The sequence below is a fragment of the Astyanax mexicanus genome, chromosome 8 (assembly GCF_023375975.1).
Source record: "Astyanax mexicanus isolate ESR-SI-001 chromosome 8, AstMex3_surface, whole genome shotgun sequence".
In the NCBI taxonomy this organism is placed as follows: Eukaryota; Metazoa; Chordata; class Actinopteri; order Characiformes; family Acestrorhamphidae; genus Astyanax; species Astyanax mexicanus.
This window is the reverse complement of record NC_064415.1, coordinates 11,678,922-11,696,380: the sequence shown is the minus strand read 5'-3', so window position 1 is coordinate 11,696,380 and position 17,459 is coordinate 11,678,922. Positions and strand designations below refer to the sequence as shown.

Below are 17,459 nucleotides of genomic sequence, written 5' to 3'. Positions count from 1 at the left end.
AAAGTAAACTATTCAAAATGTATGTAAACTATGTTTTCATCAGCAATTTATTGGTTACAATTGTCCACCCTTTTGAGCAACTTCGTATACATGACACGAAATCAAAAGAAAAAATAAACAGCCCGTAAGCTGGAAAAAATACTTACGAGTAGTCTAAAGTCTTATAAATATGAAAAACAGCCAAAATTATTAAAGAATCACGAATAGGCTTGCTTGCACAGTATTCTGATAGTAACACAAAATACATAACAATCAAAACATTAATTAATAAACAAGACAGATTTACTGCATTATTGTTTTCTTACAGTGGTTGCATATCAAAATTGAGAAACAAAGGATAAAAAGCAACAAACAGAAGTACACATAAACATATACATAAACATATAGGAAAAGGGCTAAACATTTTGTTGAAATCTTGAAAACTGTGTGATGAATTATGTGCTAAAAAATCTGTAGAACAAGAACAATTATCAGAAGAACATAGTTTTTATTATATTGTGCTTGCAACATAATACACATAATATTACTTTACAAACTGAAGGTCAGATGACCACTTCAGAAACATATTTTTATAAAATTGATAAAATATTATCATACTAAAATTCTATCATTTGACTCAAAAAAAGTTTTTTGTTGACTTGTTATGGCTACTGCACTTGTGCAGATCTCCACAGTGAGTGGGGCTTCTCCTCTAGCACACTGACCCTCCCCTGATTTTAGGAAGCTGATTGACTCTTTTTGTTGAAGGCGGGCATTTATCTGTGAACAGATGCCATAATTAGCATTATCAGTGATTCAATTTATATTGCAGTCATTGGCTCCTCATTAATAATGTCTCTGGTTTGTTTTGAGATAATTTCAGTTTAAAATGACATATTTTTAGTTTTTAGATTTTTTTGATAGACTCCATGATACTTATGAGGTACTTTTACATATATTTTCACTTATTTTACAGAAGTCCTATATATAATAAATAAATAATAATAATAATAATAATAATAATATGCACAAATTTCTCAACTGTACCACACCTCTTACTCTAAATTAATCGTTAAATAAGAATAAAAAAAAATCTTTCACCCAATTCTTTCAATTTTCTTTCCTTCTTTCCACTTTTTTGTCTTAATTCCAAGCGTAATCAGGTTCAGCTCAGTTCAGCTTTCTCTGCTAGAAGTGTTTCAATGACCATGTTGAGCTATGTCACTGCTGGAAAACAAACAGGTCGTATAAATCTGGTGAGGAATGTCATACGAAAGCAAAGCCTTTCTTTCTGTGAGCTGAAACAACGACTGCCCTTATACTCATCAGGCCTCAGTTGCACTACCCCAGCAGAGTTGCGAAACTAATCCTAAAAATACCCCTAACATCGGATTGGGAGGGAAAGCAGTGGTTCTTGTACATGTTTCTCACTGGAGGTGTGCTGGAGCTCGCATATCCTTAGGAAGAAAGAGTTTTTTTATTGCGGTACCAAGTGTACGACACATTTTGCAATATTAGCAGTGAATATCTGATAATTGCTGGCAGCTGAGCCACCCTTTAGACTTACTACGCACATTGTGTAGGGCCCCACAAATTAAAGAGGGCCCTAATCTCTTGTTTGCATCAGGTTAGTGAGAGTTTTGTTCAGTATCAAACATAATATGCGTCTTTCAGGACAAAAAACTCCACGAAAGGTAACTGATGAAACTCGTAATCATCCTTTTACAGGTTAGATTGTTACTGAATAATAGTTTAGAAAACATCGCCCAAGTAGAACTCAGCAGCAGCAATACCACCTTAAAAGCTTCACAGTCAACTTCAATCAAATCAATCAAATTCTAAAGCAGAAAAGTAAAAAAGGAAACATGTACTGATGGTTTTTATACAGTCTAGTACTTGTTTAAACTCCCCAAATACACCAGGACACTCTGAAATTTCCTTAAAAATAATTTTATTACCTCCAGGTGCTAGCTGAATTTTCTTTTGAGTTTCTAATCCACCTTAAATGCTGCTGTTATATCCACACAATAACTCTAGTTTTACCCTAAACACTGCCACAAACACACTAGTTCTACATTAAAAGCTGGCCCTATATTTACACAATCAGACTAGTTCCAAATTAAATGCTACGGCTATAATCACACAGTCACACTAACACTAGCTTATTTAATGTTTTTGTCTCATTTTTGTTCCTGAAGCACAATTTAAGGTGGCAAAAAATTAGACTCTGATAAACAATAAACAACTACAGTGGCCTCTTTTTTATTCTATTCCACAAATCCTGCAGCTGCTACATATTATAATAATAATAATAATAATACATTTTATGTTTATAGCGCTTTTCAGGATACTCAAAGACGCTTTACATTGCATATTAGATGATACATATTTGATTCCTGTTCCACCTTAAATAGTGCAGGTGTGAGCTACAACTTCTTTTGTTTCCTTTATGAGTGGTATGAGAGTGAGAAGAACCACTTTTGGATCACATGGATTGAACTCCTTAATATACACACAACCACTGTTCCAGCTTATCCTCTACGTTAGCAGCGTTAGGCTTGCTGGGCCATAAAGCTCGTATTAGCCTGTTGTTTTTTGTGCTTTGTTCGTTTCTAAGGGCCAATATGCCAGAAGTGTTCCTGCGTAAGGTCACTGTATAGGCAGAAAGGAATCACATGCTGTCCTCTGAAATAGAATAAAGGATGATCTATTAACTCTGCCCAATCACTATTTTTAGACAACACATTGTCCCTGATGTGCTATATTAGTGTCATTTTATGATTATTTAATGCCACCATTATAATGATACTAATACAGCATGACAATGCAGTTACATACTTTTAAAGAGCAAATAACTTTTAATTAATCATTTGTGTGCCTCCTAAGATAAAGAGCTCAGTAATCTCACATGTGTCTCCTCTTGAGGTTTACTATAGATCTCAATTAAGTCTCACATTGTGCTCAGATTTGTCACAATAATAACATAATCGTCTCAATATGAACTCAAGCGTCTCAATATGAACTCAACTATTTCCCATCCAAAGGCTAAGAAGACTACATTAAAGCTATACAGAAACACATGTAGAATTATTCTGTAAACAAAAAGTGTTAAACAAACCAGAATATGTTTTATACTTTAGATTCTTCTTAATATCACATTTAGCTTTGAGGACAGATCTGCACACTCTTGGTATTTTAATCTCAGTGTCTTCATGAGGGAGAGTCACCTGGATTAGTTTTCTCAGCATCTTAAAGGAAGTAGTTCCTGGTGGTGCTGAACAATAGTTGCAGCTCCAGCTCATCCCAAATCACCTTAAATCTCAGTTGATCAGGTTTAGATCAGGGGATTGTGGAGGAAACACACTTTTTTTACTGTTTACTATATATTTTCATATGTGTCCCTTTATTTGTTTTGATGTATTTAATATTAATCTACAATGTAGAATGTAAAAAAAGAAAAAAGAAAAACATTGAATGAGAAGGGATGTCCAGTTTTTGTGCATCTTGGCATGTTCTCCTCCACCAGTCTAACTTTATGCCACTTCTTGTGACCAGTTGCATATGGCTAGAATTGTCAGTGCAAGAAAAAAATTTAATCTGATAATCTGATGTTCTCCATATCCAAATCATGTAGGTCAGTGCAGTAAAAAAGGGACACAGTTCTGTATAAATTGTCATGCCAATGTATATCTCAGGTATAGTTAATGAGAGAGCAGTTACTAATGGAAAATGTCTATACACTAAGAAAAATAAATGCAGATTTGTACCTAAAAGAGTACAAAGCTTGTCACTGGGGCTGTACCTTACATTGAGATACAAAAATGTACCTTTCAGTGAAAGTCCTTTTTGGATCCATATTTTTGTGCCAGTAAAGATTATAAAGATTATAAACATTATCATCAACTGAATATGTGTCAACAACTTGATGATCCAAAATTGTCTGGCTTTCAAATGAAAAATGGGCAATTAAAATATATATTGTTTATTAGTACAGTGATACAGAATACTGAATGTACTTTTTGTCAGGTTAAATGGTACAAATTGGTACTTATTGCTGTTAGGAATGGCTTTGTACTTCAAAGTGAACAAATCTGACCCTGTAAAGACCAAAATTGTACCTTTGAGGGTACAATTATAAAGAGTGTTCCTTTGAGTACAAAAAAGTACTCGTATCGTACCTCTGTTTTTTTAGAGTGTAGAAAAAATATAAAGTAAATGATAAAATAATAAATAAAGCACTTCTTCTTGTGTAACCCAGCCTTGTGTTTGTTTCTAATTGCCACATTATACTCAGCAGCTTTTGGCCCGAGCTGGGGGCAGCAAATCCTATTTGACAGAACGGTTATTATGAGGGGCGGCTCAGGACCCTCGTACAAAGAACTGTTGTTGGGCCAACTTTGTGATTGGCTGAATGATTAGCCGTTTTATAACATGTGAATAGAGGATCTGAGTATATATAAAAAGCCCCAGATCTCAGCTGAACCTCAAGCTCCAGTGAGGAACACAATACACACGGACACACACACACCTGCGGGGTTTATCACACAGGTTGTCTGCACCAGGAGGAAAGATGTCCAGCCGGTGAGTGTCACAAGTTTGATATTCTCCATACTATGACTGGAGGTAATTGAGATTATTAAGCATTTTTCCATTTGGACATCTTTTAATACTTATTTTATTTTACTTCTAAATAAAGTAAAATAATGTACAATAGAGGAAAAGAAATAACAGATTTTTCCCAAAAGGGACATATGGTTCATATTTGGCTAGTCCTTTTTTCTCTTGGTCCCCTTTTTATAATTTCTTAATTCTTAAGATGTGTTGTTCATCTATGTTTAACATGTGTTGTACTATTTTGTATATGGGGTATGTATTTTAGTTTAATGTAAATTAAGTTGGAGTATTCTGAAAAGTGCTATATAACAAATAAAATGTATTGGTGTTATAATAGTTAATAATAATATGGCTAATAATATAGCTTTTGTTATTTTTCTATTTGATGTATACCAGTGTTTTTTTAATTCTGGTTGTGGAGTTTGCATCAGCAAGGGCTTGTTAATTAATTAGTTGTATCAGGTGCATTGGACTTAGGACCAGAGCTGGACATTTATTTATCTGGAAGGTCTCTTTAAATTTTTAAATCAAGGTCATGACACACCATTTCCAGTTACAGGAAATCAATTCTACTGGACATGAATAAACATAAATGTACCAGCAGTGTCATAGGGTCCGAACCCAGCAAAAAGTTTGACCATAAATCAAAACTTTGGTTGTTCTTCTATTTAAACCACTGTCAAAAGAAACCTTGTTAGGATCTCAGAAGAGTCTGTTTATATATGAGAACCTTTTTAAACTTCATAAACTCAAATATCCTCCATGGATTCTATATATGTGTGTACATATACGTTGTTTTTTTTTTCTAGAACTATGGGTCAGTTTCCCAGAAGGGGATTAAGCCTAGTCTTGTGCCACACAGAAGATTTTCAATTGAAAGGACAATAGTCTAAAGCTAGGCTTAATCCAACCCTTGTTAAACAGATTGTAAGCATAATCCTCACACTAATTAAACCTGCAATATCTGGAATATTGTGCCTGTATACAGCTTTACCATACGGGCAATACAGTACTTTATACAATAAGATTTGTGGTCTAAACCGTCCCATAGGAATGCATTAAAATGTTTCTGAAAACTTAAATAAACTTCTATATAAGTCACATATTTTGAGCTACAGCAACCTAAGATATAGAAACCACCTAATAACACCTTAGCAACACAATAGCAACCTCCTAGCAACACCTTAGCAACCAGCCAGGACCTATCCAACTCATCATCTTCCCAATTCATCATTTAGGTGTAAAACAATGTAATTCTATAAAAAACAAAATTTTAGCCAAGAGCCATGGAGAAACCCGTATTATTCAGAGTGTAAGTCTGATGTGTGTTTGGTTCTGCAGTTTCGAGCATCCCGCTGGAGACTACAAGAAGATCTTTGAGACTGTGGAGGAGCTGAACGAGCCTCTCCCAGCCACAGTCACAGGTATGGTACTTGTTCTCATTTTTCATGATTTTATTTTGTATAAGAGAATGCCTTTATTAATAAAATGAATCAATTTAATATTCTAAGCATTAAAGCCTCTATTTGGGTCTTCCCTGTGCTGTAGGCCGAATCCCCTCCTTTATCAGGGGCAGTCTTCTCCGGCTGGGCCCTGGACTCTTCGAGGTTGGAGCCGAACCCTTCTACCATCTCTTCGATGGCCAGGCCCTGATGCACAAGTTCGATTTTAGCAACGGCCAGGTCACCTATTTCCGCAAGTAGGTTTACAATTTTCACACAAACTAAACCTGCAATAAATCAGATTAGAGTTTTTGAGTTAGATTATGTGTGTATGGGTGAGAGTGCTATTATCAATACTTGCATTAAACGTATGTCATCCAATCACATTGCTGGGTCAGAACTAGCTGTGGTATAACTGGTCATACCCAGCTAACAGAAACATTTTTGAGAATATTTAAAAATATTTTGGCAAGGTTCCAGGAAGGTTAACCTGTAATGTTACAGAAATAATGTCAATCCAGAAACATTGTGAAAACATGTGACATAATAGTGGTTCTCTTTATACACCTAATAATTCTCAAGCAATTTCACTGTCGCAGACAAATTTCCAGAGTCAAAATAAAATAATGAGAGTCTTGCTAGAGTCAAGACGTGGTCGTGTCATCTCGATGGTTCAGTGTAAGGTCATTGGGATTGAAGGTTTTAGTCAGTCGTCTGGGCGCTCAGATAAAATCAATCGTATTTAATATTATTGTAAGTCTTGTGAATTGGCTCACGCAAATTCTGACATGAACAATGTCAACAACCAATAGGAGAAGAGCTACGGGAAGCAGCAAGGCAAGAATATTTTATGTGACTGTTTATAAACAGTTTGAAGTTTTATACATTCAGAAGAAACAAAAAAATATATATATATTTATATATACTTTATCTATATTTCGTTAAAAGTAACTTCCCAAAACTATTATTCTGTATAATAATAGTAATAATAGTGTCTATTAAATCTAACAAAAATAAAGTGATGTAAACTAAAGTGCAGCATATTTAGTGCAAACATGTAACCTGCAAACAAACAGTTAAGAGTCAATACAGTAGATAGCAAAACAAAAAGAATATTATTGCGATGCCATACCATGTTTTATTTTTTGGTTTCCGATTTTTCTTAGTTTTAGTGTGCATGATGTGATATGGCACACCCCTAATGTATATGTGTTGGAGTAATACTTAAAGAGCTTCGACATACTAGCACTTCTAAAACATCTCCCAGCCAATCACATCACTGGGTCAGAATTTACTGTGTTATAATTGGTCATAAATCAGAAAATTATGCTTTTATAAGTGTAATATATATATATATATATATATATATATATATATATATATATATATATATATATATATATATATATATATATATTCATTAATATGGAAAAACTCACGATGAGGCACAATCCCAAACTGAACACCAGCAGTCTAGCACATTTACATAAATTCACTATGCTTGAGGTTTGACTATCAGCGAATTAGTACAGTACAGCTATTCTTCTGGCCAGCTTAAGGACATGTGACAGCTCTTATGAATACCGCAGGATTTGGCTATTAGGCTATTAATCCACCTGTGCAGTGTGCTAAAGTCAGATTTAACAAATCCTGTTCTTTCTCAGTTGTAATCACATTCCATGTGTACACATGTAATCTATGCTTTTTTTCACTGGCATTTAAAGTATTGATAAAATAAATAGGTTGAGGCTACAAATATTTTTAGTTTTGCTTCCAAACCTTCCAATTTTTTTAGTTGCCATTTTTGCACACATTAACTTATTGTATAGACTGAGAAACATGACGTATATATCTGTGGATCTCAATATACATATTTATAACTTACAGAGGGGCTAGACATCCTGGTATATCTTTAGAAACAAATGTAACATTTATTTGCCTCATATTTTAGTTTTCAAACAACTGTATGCAAACAATAAAATAAAAGGTTTTACCACAGAATTTAGTTTTCACATTTTTTGGTTTCACGTTTATTTATTAATAACTGGTTCTTACATAGACTGGTAACACACCTTTAACCAATCTTTTTAAATAAACTAAATAAAACAAAAGCACTTATAAAACTATTACAAATAAATAAAATGAGCCTAAAGCCTAAAAATATCTAGATATCTAGACTGATGCCAACGATAATAAAAAAGCAATTATCAGCTAATATCAGTGTAATAATTTTAGTATCATCGTACATCCCTAATTTTAAGGGTTTTAATAGTTTAAAACAGGGTACTTTGCTAGCTAAATGCAATTATAACGAATGATGCTCAAAGCCTACAGCGTGGTAGTTAAATTTATACATTTTCCTGTCATGATAATGAACATTTCTCCCTCATCGCTCGTCACAGGTTTGTCAAGACAGATGCTTATGTGCGCGCCATCACAGAAAAGCGTGTGGTGATCACTGAGTTTGGAACCTGTGCTTATCCAGACCCCTGCAAGAACATCTTCTCCAGGTAGACTTCTTGTTTTACTGCACATAAAACTTGATTACCCAAATATTTAATTCATCTCGTTAGTGTTTAGAGACAGTTTCTGGCTTGTAATGTTAGTATGTGTATGTTTGTGCAGGTTCTTCACATACTTTAAAGGAGTTGAGGTAACAGATAACTGCCTGGTGAATGTTTACCCTATTGGAGAAGACTTCTACGCTGTCACAGAGACCAACTACATAACTAAAGTGAACACGGACACTCTGGAAACCCTGAAAAAGGTAGGGCTAAAACACTTTTAAATTATTTATACACATTTTCTGCTACTGTAAGTCCATAATTAAGTCATTATGGGAATACTGAGCCCTTTGGCCCTCCTAAATAAAAAATAAATAAACATTTTTTTTAAAGCATCTTATAACCAGACAGCACTGTGGACAGAGCAAGAAACCCACACCAAAAAGAAAACTGTAAAAATGTACAAAAATATGTTATTCCTTTATATGTGTGACAATTATTGTGTTAATTCAGAGTAAATCCTGTAAAAAATGTATTGTAACACAGTGTTTGTATGAAATTTAAACAACAACACTCCAGACACATTTTTTATTTTCCTATAAAGGTGGATATGTGTGACTATGTGAACATTAATGGAGTAACAGCACACCCCCAAATTGAAAGAGATGGCACCGTCTACAACATCGGAAACTGCATGGGCAAAGGAGCCACGCTGGCTTACAACATCGTCAAAATCCCACCAACCCAGAAAGGTAACTAATGATTCAGACTGCACTGAGGCTTAATTTTATACATACACTGTAAAAAAAAATCCTATTTTTACAGAAAATAACTCTAAATATTTACACTATTTATCCCTTTTCTTTTACTGCAGTCTAATTCTGTCAAATTACAGACATTTTCTGTTAATTACAAGCCCCTGTTCTAATTTTACATATTATTACATTAATGAGAGATTACGGTTAAAACTCTTATTTTTAGGGCTATATTGCTATATTATTTTTATGGTATTTTTCCATGTTTTTAAGTTATATAGATATGTATGTAAAATTACTTATTATTATATGTAATTATATGTGTGTGTTATTATTTAAAGGTTTATTTCTTTCCCAACAACTCAGTGTTTTTCTTCATAATTGTAAGGTTTATTTATTTATTTATTTATTTTTTATTCATTGTTAAAAAAAAAAAAATACAGAAAATAACCATAGAAATAAAACGTTTTTTTTCTTTCTTTTATGTAAAAGAAAATATACCTTAAAAAAAACAACTGTCTGTGGGGCGTGGCTATGTTAATTAGATGTTCAGTTTAGAGGGCTCACCATGATGTAGTTTCATAGCAGTTTTATCCACCTGGCTGGGTTTTAAACTGTGCTAATATAAGTGGTTTCACTCTCTGAGCACTTTTTAATGCTTTAAATGAGCAGAGAGCCTGTTAATAAAGAAATTCTGAAAAGATCATACAGTATGTCACTGACTTTCACTGAATGAGTGAAATACACATTAATTTGTGAATCAAAGCTCACAACTTGAAAGACAATAAAGTAAGTTAAAAAAAGGTAAAATAACAGTTTTTCCCTGCAGAACATTGATTGAAATCGCTTTATTGAAGAAATTTAATTGTAAATATGCTCTGAAAAACTGTAAAACAACAGTGTTTCCCTGCAGAACGTTGATCAAAATCACTTTATTGAAGAAATTTAATTGTAAATATGCTCTGAAAAACTGTAAAATACTGGTGTATGTATGTGAAACCTTTAATGAAAATGCATGTGAATCTACTGGTTTTGCACTTCATATGAATGAAAGTATTTTACTTTAATTTTAGGGTTTTTGTTTGGCAGCCGCTGCTGCCAGTAATTTGACCGTTTTTTTACGGTTTTATTTTTTACAGTGTATACTGTTAATCATATTAACAATGGATCTATTAAGACCTCTAGAGGTTCACAGTATGTGTTTAATAACACTGATAGCTCTGTGCTCTAAATTGCCTTATAACTTTAAACTCAGACCTACACCTGGAACATGATGTCAGCTATGTAAAGTAGAGAAAGTCTTGATCAAATATTTCAGTAATAATAGAAATCTTTACTGTACTTAAACATCAAAATAAATGTACCATGATTCATAACAGCTTTAATGTCTTACTAAAATTACTGTAGATTCTTGCTTAATTAACTAATTTTACATAAAAACCTCTAGTATCACCCTAAATCCCAAATTTTAGGTATAATGTCTATTAGGTATAATGATGATGTCTATTTAAATTATCAAAAGCTCAAAACACTGAAGGCCATCTTTTCATTAGCTGGAACCAAGTGGCTATAAATGACATTTTAGAAACAAGCAATGTTTCAGTTTGATATTATTTCCTAAATTCTTTTGAAATGTAAGTTTAATAAAAACTTGAAAACTCTTTAAATATTTAACCATTAATTTGTTTTCCTTTAATATACTGCATCTACACTAACTGGCCAAAAAAAAGTTGCCATAAAAAAAAAAGGTCACACTTTAATAATTGATTGGAGCACATTTAGCTTTAATTGGAGCTTAACGCATTCACTGTGGCATTGCTTCAATAAGCTCCTGCAAATTCTCAATATTTATTTCAGTCCAGTGTTGCATTCATTTTTCACCAAGATCTTGCAGCAGCATTGATGTTTGTAGAGTCTGACCACTGCACAAAGTCTCTCTTCTCCAGTACATCCCAAAGATTCTCAATGAGGTTAAGATCTGGACTCTGTGGTGAACTCTCTCTCAATCCATGTGTGAAAATGATGATCTCATGCTCCCTGAACCCTGAACTCTGTCACAATTCCAGCCCCATGAATCCTGATATTGTTATCTTGGAATATGATCGTGCCATCAGGGAAGAAAAAATCCATTGATGGAATAACCTGGTCTATATTCAGTATATTCAGGTAGTCAGCTGACCTCATTCTTTCAGCACATACTGTTGCTGAACCTAAACCTGCAGACCAACTGCAGCATCAACCCCACATCATTTTCTTACTTAAATCCAGACTTTTTTGGCCAGGCAGTGTATATTGTACATTTTCTATCATTTATGAGGAACTAGGCTAATTGGGTAGCTGGAGTATCTAACAGGTCAAACCATTTGAATGCTGTAACCTGATTGATGTGCTTTTCCTCCAGATAAGTCAGACCCCATCGAGAAATCCAAGGTTGTGGTCCAGTTCCCAAGTGCTGAGAGGTTCAAGCCGTCCTACGTACACAGGTGAGCACACTTACTACACTTACTTTCTACTTTAATGCTTTCTTCCAGTTCATGTGCAATATATTAACCTACTAGAGAACTAAGATGTGCACATACCTGTCCTTCTATCCAGCTTCGGGATGACGGAGAACTACTTTGTCTTTGTTGAGACGCCCGTCAAAATCAACCTGCTGAAGTTCTTGGGTGCCTGGGCTATTCGTGGGTCCAACTACATGGACTGCTTTGAGGCTGATGAGACAAAAGGAGTAAGAGAAACTAATACATAACTTATTGTATTAATACATGGGCATAATAAGTTTGCTGACTTAAATAATGTCCATTATGTTTTTTCTAAGCAAAGAAGGCACATTGATAAAAAAAGAGTTGGAATTTATTATATAATTAAATATTCATAATATTTTTTAGTTTTTTTTTTTTTAAGTTGGAAGGGTATAACTGCATTATTACTATACTGACATCATGTTATTATATTACCATTAAATCAGTCGCATAAAATGGATTTAAAATGACTACACTATGATCTTATCACAATTATTATTTTGAGAACTATATTTTATCCAGAATATGAATAGATTTGTCATTGTACAATTTCATTTCTATGAAGCTAAAAGACTATAATTCACTTTAATCATTCAGCAAACAAGAAGTGCATCCACACAAATCCACATTCTACTAAGTTTATTAAGTAAATGATCATATCATTTTTATATTAACTTCAACAGACGTGGATCCACATTGCTAAGAAGGACCCAGGAGAGTACATTGACTACAAGTTCAGAGCTGCTGCAATGGGCCTTTTCCACCACATCAATGCCTATGAAGACTCAGGTTTCGTCGTTTTTGATCTGTGCACCTGGAAAGGGTAAACAAATCAAACTGGACTAACTAGAAAATAATTTAACATGCAACATGTAACTTCCCTGCTTGTTGGCGAAACTGAAATTAGTTTGTAGTTCTCAGACACTGACATGCTTATTGTTATGGGACTAGTAAATGAGATTAGTAATGTCCCAGCAATTGTTTGGATATTATTTGGTTTTCTAGGCATTACTATTAGAATTTAGAGATGGAATGTCTGTCCCATTCATCTGGCACCCACTAACAGGCCTTACTGAAATTCCAATTTTTCATGCCGCCTTGCCATGAGCACATTGACCAGTGTTCAGTCTCACTCATAAGATAGCACCTCATAACTTATATAGGTGTGGGCTTTTCCAAATCAAGTAATTCCCTGAGGTAACACTTTATGATCAGTTTGCATACTGCTGTACCATGGTTTTTAGCATTAGTTTCTATTCATTTAAGTGTGTGTCTATTAAAGCACTCAAAATGATTTAATTAGGCTTCTTGTTCTTTATGTAGATTCGAGTTTGTGTACAACTATCTGTGGCTGGCAAACCTGCGTGAGAACTGGGACGAGGTGAAGAAGAACGCCATGATCGCCCCTCAGCCAGAAGTGAGGAGGTTTGTGCTCCCCCTGGACCCCTACAGGGTAAGCCCCCAGTTTATTCACTATAAAGTGAGATAGATTGTCCACTGCTTATGCCTGGTCCACACTACAGGGTAATCAGTGCTATCATAAAGGAAAAACCCATTCAAGGTATAACCTGCTGGTTTAGTATATTCAGGTAGTCAGCTGAACTCATTATTTTGGGCACATAACATTGCTGAACCTCAACCAATCTGGTCTCATTAGACCTTTACATGACCTTCTTCCATTGCTCCAGAGTCCAATCATTATGCTTCCTAGCAGATTGAAGCCATTTTTACAGGTTGTCCTCATTGATAAGTGGATTTCTTAAGGCTACACAGCTGTTTAGTCCAAATCCCCTAAGTACCCTTTGCATTGTTTGCGTGGTAATACTCTTACTTTCACTATTAAACATATCCCTGAGTTCTAGTGTTGATTTCTATGATTTGATGTCACCAAACCTTTATGTTGTTGCTGGTCACCATCATTCAATATTTTTTTACAACCACATTCCTTCCTCAGGGATGATGTTCTCCACTGTCCTTCCACTTTTTAATAATGTGTTGGACAGTACTTAAACCAATTTAGTAGTTTTAGCAATCTTCGTAGATGTTCTATCTGCTTGAATCTTTTCCACAACCACAGAATGTGTCTTTCCACATGGTTGTTCAACAAATGAGAAGCTACTCACTGCCTCAGTTAGGGTTAAATACTTGATGCCAGCTAAAACTAAATAATCACCGATGCAGTAATTATCCTATATATATATATGAAAAAGGACTATGTATATATATATATATATATATATATATATATATATATATATATATATATATATATATATATATATATATATATATATATACATAGTCCTTTTTCATCCATGGTTTCATCCATATCCTTTCCTTCCTATAGACTTAGGTATCGGTATCACAACTACCTTAGCAATAGTTTCACTGTCATCTGCCATGTTTGTTGACATTCAGTTTGTGTGAAACTTCCACCTGCTATTGTGATTGAACTGTGTGTCAGAAACTTATGCAAGATTTTGAGGATGATCGCTGGTTCGAATCCCGGTCATGCAGCTTGCCATCAGCTGCCAGAGCCCTGGGAGATCACAATTGGCCTTGCTCTCTCTGGGTGGGTAGATGGCGCTCTTTCCTCTCATCACTTGAAAGGGTGATGTCGATCAGCACAAGGCATCTGTTAGCTGATGTATCAGAACTGAGTCACTGCGCTTTCCTCTGAGTGTGCTGTGATGCTACTCAGCAATGCTGCATTAGCAGCAGTTTAAAAAGAGGTGGAGTCTGACTTTACATGTGTCGGAGGAGGCATGTGCTAGGCAAGTGTGGGGAAAGCTTTAAACTTTCGCCTCGATTCTATCTCCTTTGTGAAGTTGATGTTTGATACTACTCTGATGATTAATCTGCTTCTTTTTCTCCTCACTAATTGTCTCACAGGAGGAGCAGGGGAAGAACCTGATCTCTCTGCCCTACACCACGGCCACGGCTACCATGCGCGAGGATGGGACCATCTGGCTGGAGCCTGAGGTGCTGTTCTCTGGCCCTCGGCAAGGTGAGAATCCAATGAGAAACACAGATTTATTACTTCAGATTTACATTGCTTTATTTATCTTCTTACCTTCTGTTATCAACCTCAACAGCTTTCGAGTTCCCTCAGATCAACTACAAAATGAACAACGGGAAGAACTACACCTACGCCTACGCCCTCGGCCTGAACCACTTCATTCCTGACAGGGTGAGTTATCACTTTCACAGGTTCTTCCTTTTTAATTAAATGACAAAAGCACTCAGTTTCCTCCAGCCAGTGTTAAAATGTGTGTGTTTGTATTTGGTTACAGATTTGCAAGCTAAATGTGAGGACTAAGGAGACCTGGGTGTGGCAGGAGCCTGACTCATACCCCTCAGAGCCCCTGTTCGTACAGAACCCTGAAGGAGTTGATGAGGATGATGGTGAGTTAAGCTACTGTTCAGAAAGATCTCAGCTTACAAACATGGTGTTGGACCAAACAGGAACTTGATAACCCTACAGGGACGGTGTAATGCATAGATATTAGTGTTCAGATAATATTTTACTGGTATATTTTTTAAAACCATATATTTTAGCACTGAGTGTGCTAAAATAACTCCAAACAAACACAAAGTCAGCTGCAGTTCAGTAAAGTTCATGATATTGTAGCATCACTGGGGGCCATGGTCTCATTTAGCAACCCCACTTAAAATAACCACCAATGAAAATGTGACTCCATCACTGAAGTTCTTATCCACCCTCCACCCCAACACCACGAGGGTCAATAACACCTCACCAGAAGAACCGCCACAGCTAAATTAAACAACATACATACAGCCTCAAGAAAAATAAATCCAAACAAAGAGAAAAGGATGGCAACTAAGCATAAGCTGAGCCCCCCAAAATCCCCCCTTACATCCACCCACCTACTTGGTGGTGTCTACATTTAATCGTTTAAAGAACAGCATTGGAAGAAAACAAGTTGGTTGCTGACTTCTCTGATTTTTTTTGTCCAAAACTGAAACCGAACAAAATGAAACCTTTGGCTGATTGAGGCTTTCATTATTTTTTGCAACTTTTCATCAGCGCTGTTAAAAATTAAATAGCCTAAATGTACATTTGTCATACTTTTCAAAAGAATTGCAATTACAAAATATTAATTTTAGAATATTTATTGAACACTGACCGTTTTGACCACCCCAGCATCATCAAAAATGGTATGATTTAATAAAAAAATCATCTGTTTTAATACTAATTCAACCAACACTGAAAGTGTTTTTTGCTATTTTTGGCCTATAATTTTGGTTGCCAAATATTTGGTGCATCTAAACTAACTTAGCCAAGCACAGTCTGGATTTGGTTGGTTTCACCATTAGCAGCTCACTTGATTTTCACAGTGATTTAAAATGAATTAAACTAGGTTTTGGATGGGAACTCGCTGCTTCAGTCATTTTTGCCATGCAACAAAATGTCTAATTTTCATCAACTCTTTCAGGTGTCCTGCTGACGATCGTGGTGTGTCCCGGAGCTCAGAGACCAACATACTGCCTGATACTGAACGCTAAAGACCTGTCCGAGATCGCCAGGGCCGAGGTGGACATCATGACGCCCGTCACTTTCCACGGCATGTACAAACCATAGAGCAGACAGAGCGCTCCAGAACATTACTATAACACTCCAATCTCCAGGATTAAATGTGTTAGGAACCCTTTAAATCATTCATTCAATTATCATCATTTATTATTTTTTGTTTTTTTTTGTATGTTGAATGTTTTGAGTGTTTATGAGAGTATTAATGATTGTTGTTTGAATGAACCCAGATGTATAGCTAACAATAAATACCAGTGACCTTCCTTAACTATTATCCAATATGTCTTCTTCTTGAGGAAATATAGAAATACGCTATACTGTTTTGCCATTAATTTAACATACCAGTCTTATTTCTTATTTCTCAGGTTTTAGAAGAAATCTCTCAAGAAATGTATTTTGCTTGTAACACCATATTTAAAGTAGCGTAACGTTGAGACTCAATAAAGTTATTTTAAAATACTTAATTTTTTTTTATTAATTGTATTAGCAGATCTGTTTAACCTCTATTTTCATTGCCTGCTGATTAAGGGTGGCTTGATTCCCCTTTTCTAAGTACAAAACTCTAAATACTACTGCAACCTTACATATCAGCCAATACCAATATCAATCTGATACCAACTTGTTTACACTCTAACGTAAGTTACTAATGATACATTTATCTGAATGCACTTTGGCTAAATTCACAAAGCATGCTCTTGTTATTCTGGCAAGAACGAAACCTAAACTTCACATGAAGTGCTACTTGTTTGTACATGAGCATAAGTTTCATAAAGCAGACCATTCGGACAACTTTCACATATGGGTCACGTAAAAAAAAGATTGTGTGAGTTGCCTAAAACACTTAACAGATTTGGCTAATCTGATTTGGGTCACATTCAATTACTGTGTAAACATAGCCTTTTCTTTACAAAACCATCTACATCAGGGGTGTCCAAACTTTTTTTGTTGGGGGCCAGAAGGAGAAATATATTTAAAGTCATGGGCCACACTCTGTAATAAAACAAATAATGAAATATACCACTTTAAATAATACTTTTTTCCTGATTATTTCATTTACACACCATTTTACTTGACTTACTATCTTTATCTTC

At 35.0% G+C, this 17,459-nt stretch overlaps 1 protein-coding gene across 1 annotated transcript; it reads left to right on the top strand.

Annotated features, from left to right (window-relative positions):
* The first annotated feature begins 4,450 nt into the window (after positions 1 to 4,450).
* Positions 4,451 to 16,827, top strand: rpe65a (retinoid isomerohydrolase RPE65 a). The gene is made up of 14 exons (XM_007254601.3): positions 4,451 to 4,560; positions 5,935 to 6,017; positions 6,142 to 6,292; positions 8,438 to 8,545; positions 8,661 to 8,802; positions 9,144 to 9,291; positions 11,696 to 11,777; positions 11,890 to 12,022; positions 12,500 to 12,639; positions 13,140 to 13,269; positions 14,709 to 14,823; positions 14,912 to 15,006; positions 15,110 to 15,221; positions 16,274 to 16,827. The coding sequence occupies exons 1-14, from the start codon at positions 4,550 to 4,552 to the stop codon at positions 16,417 to 16,419; spliced, it is 1,596 nt and encodes a 531-aa protein (XP_007254663.2). The 5' UTR covers positions 4,451 to 4,549; the 3' UTR covers positions 16,420 to 16,827.
* Positions 16,828 to 17,459: the final 632 nt, after the last annotated feature.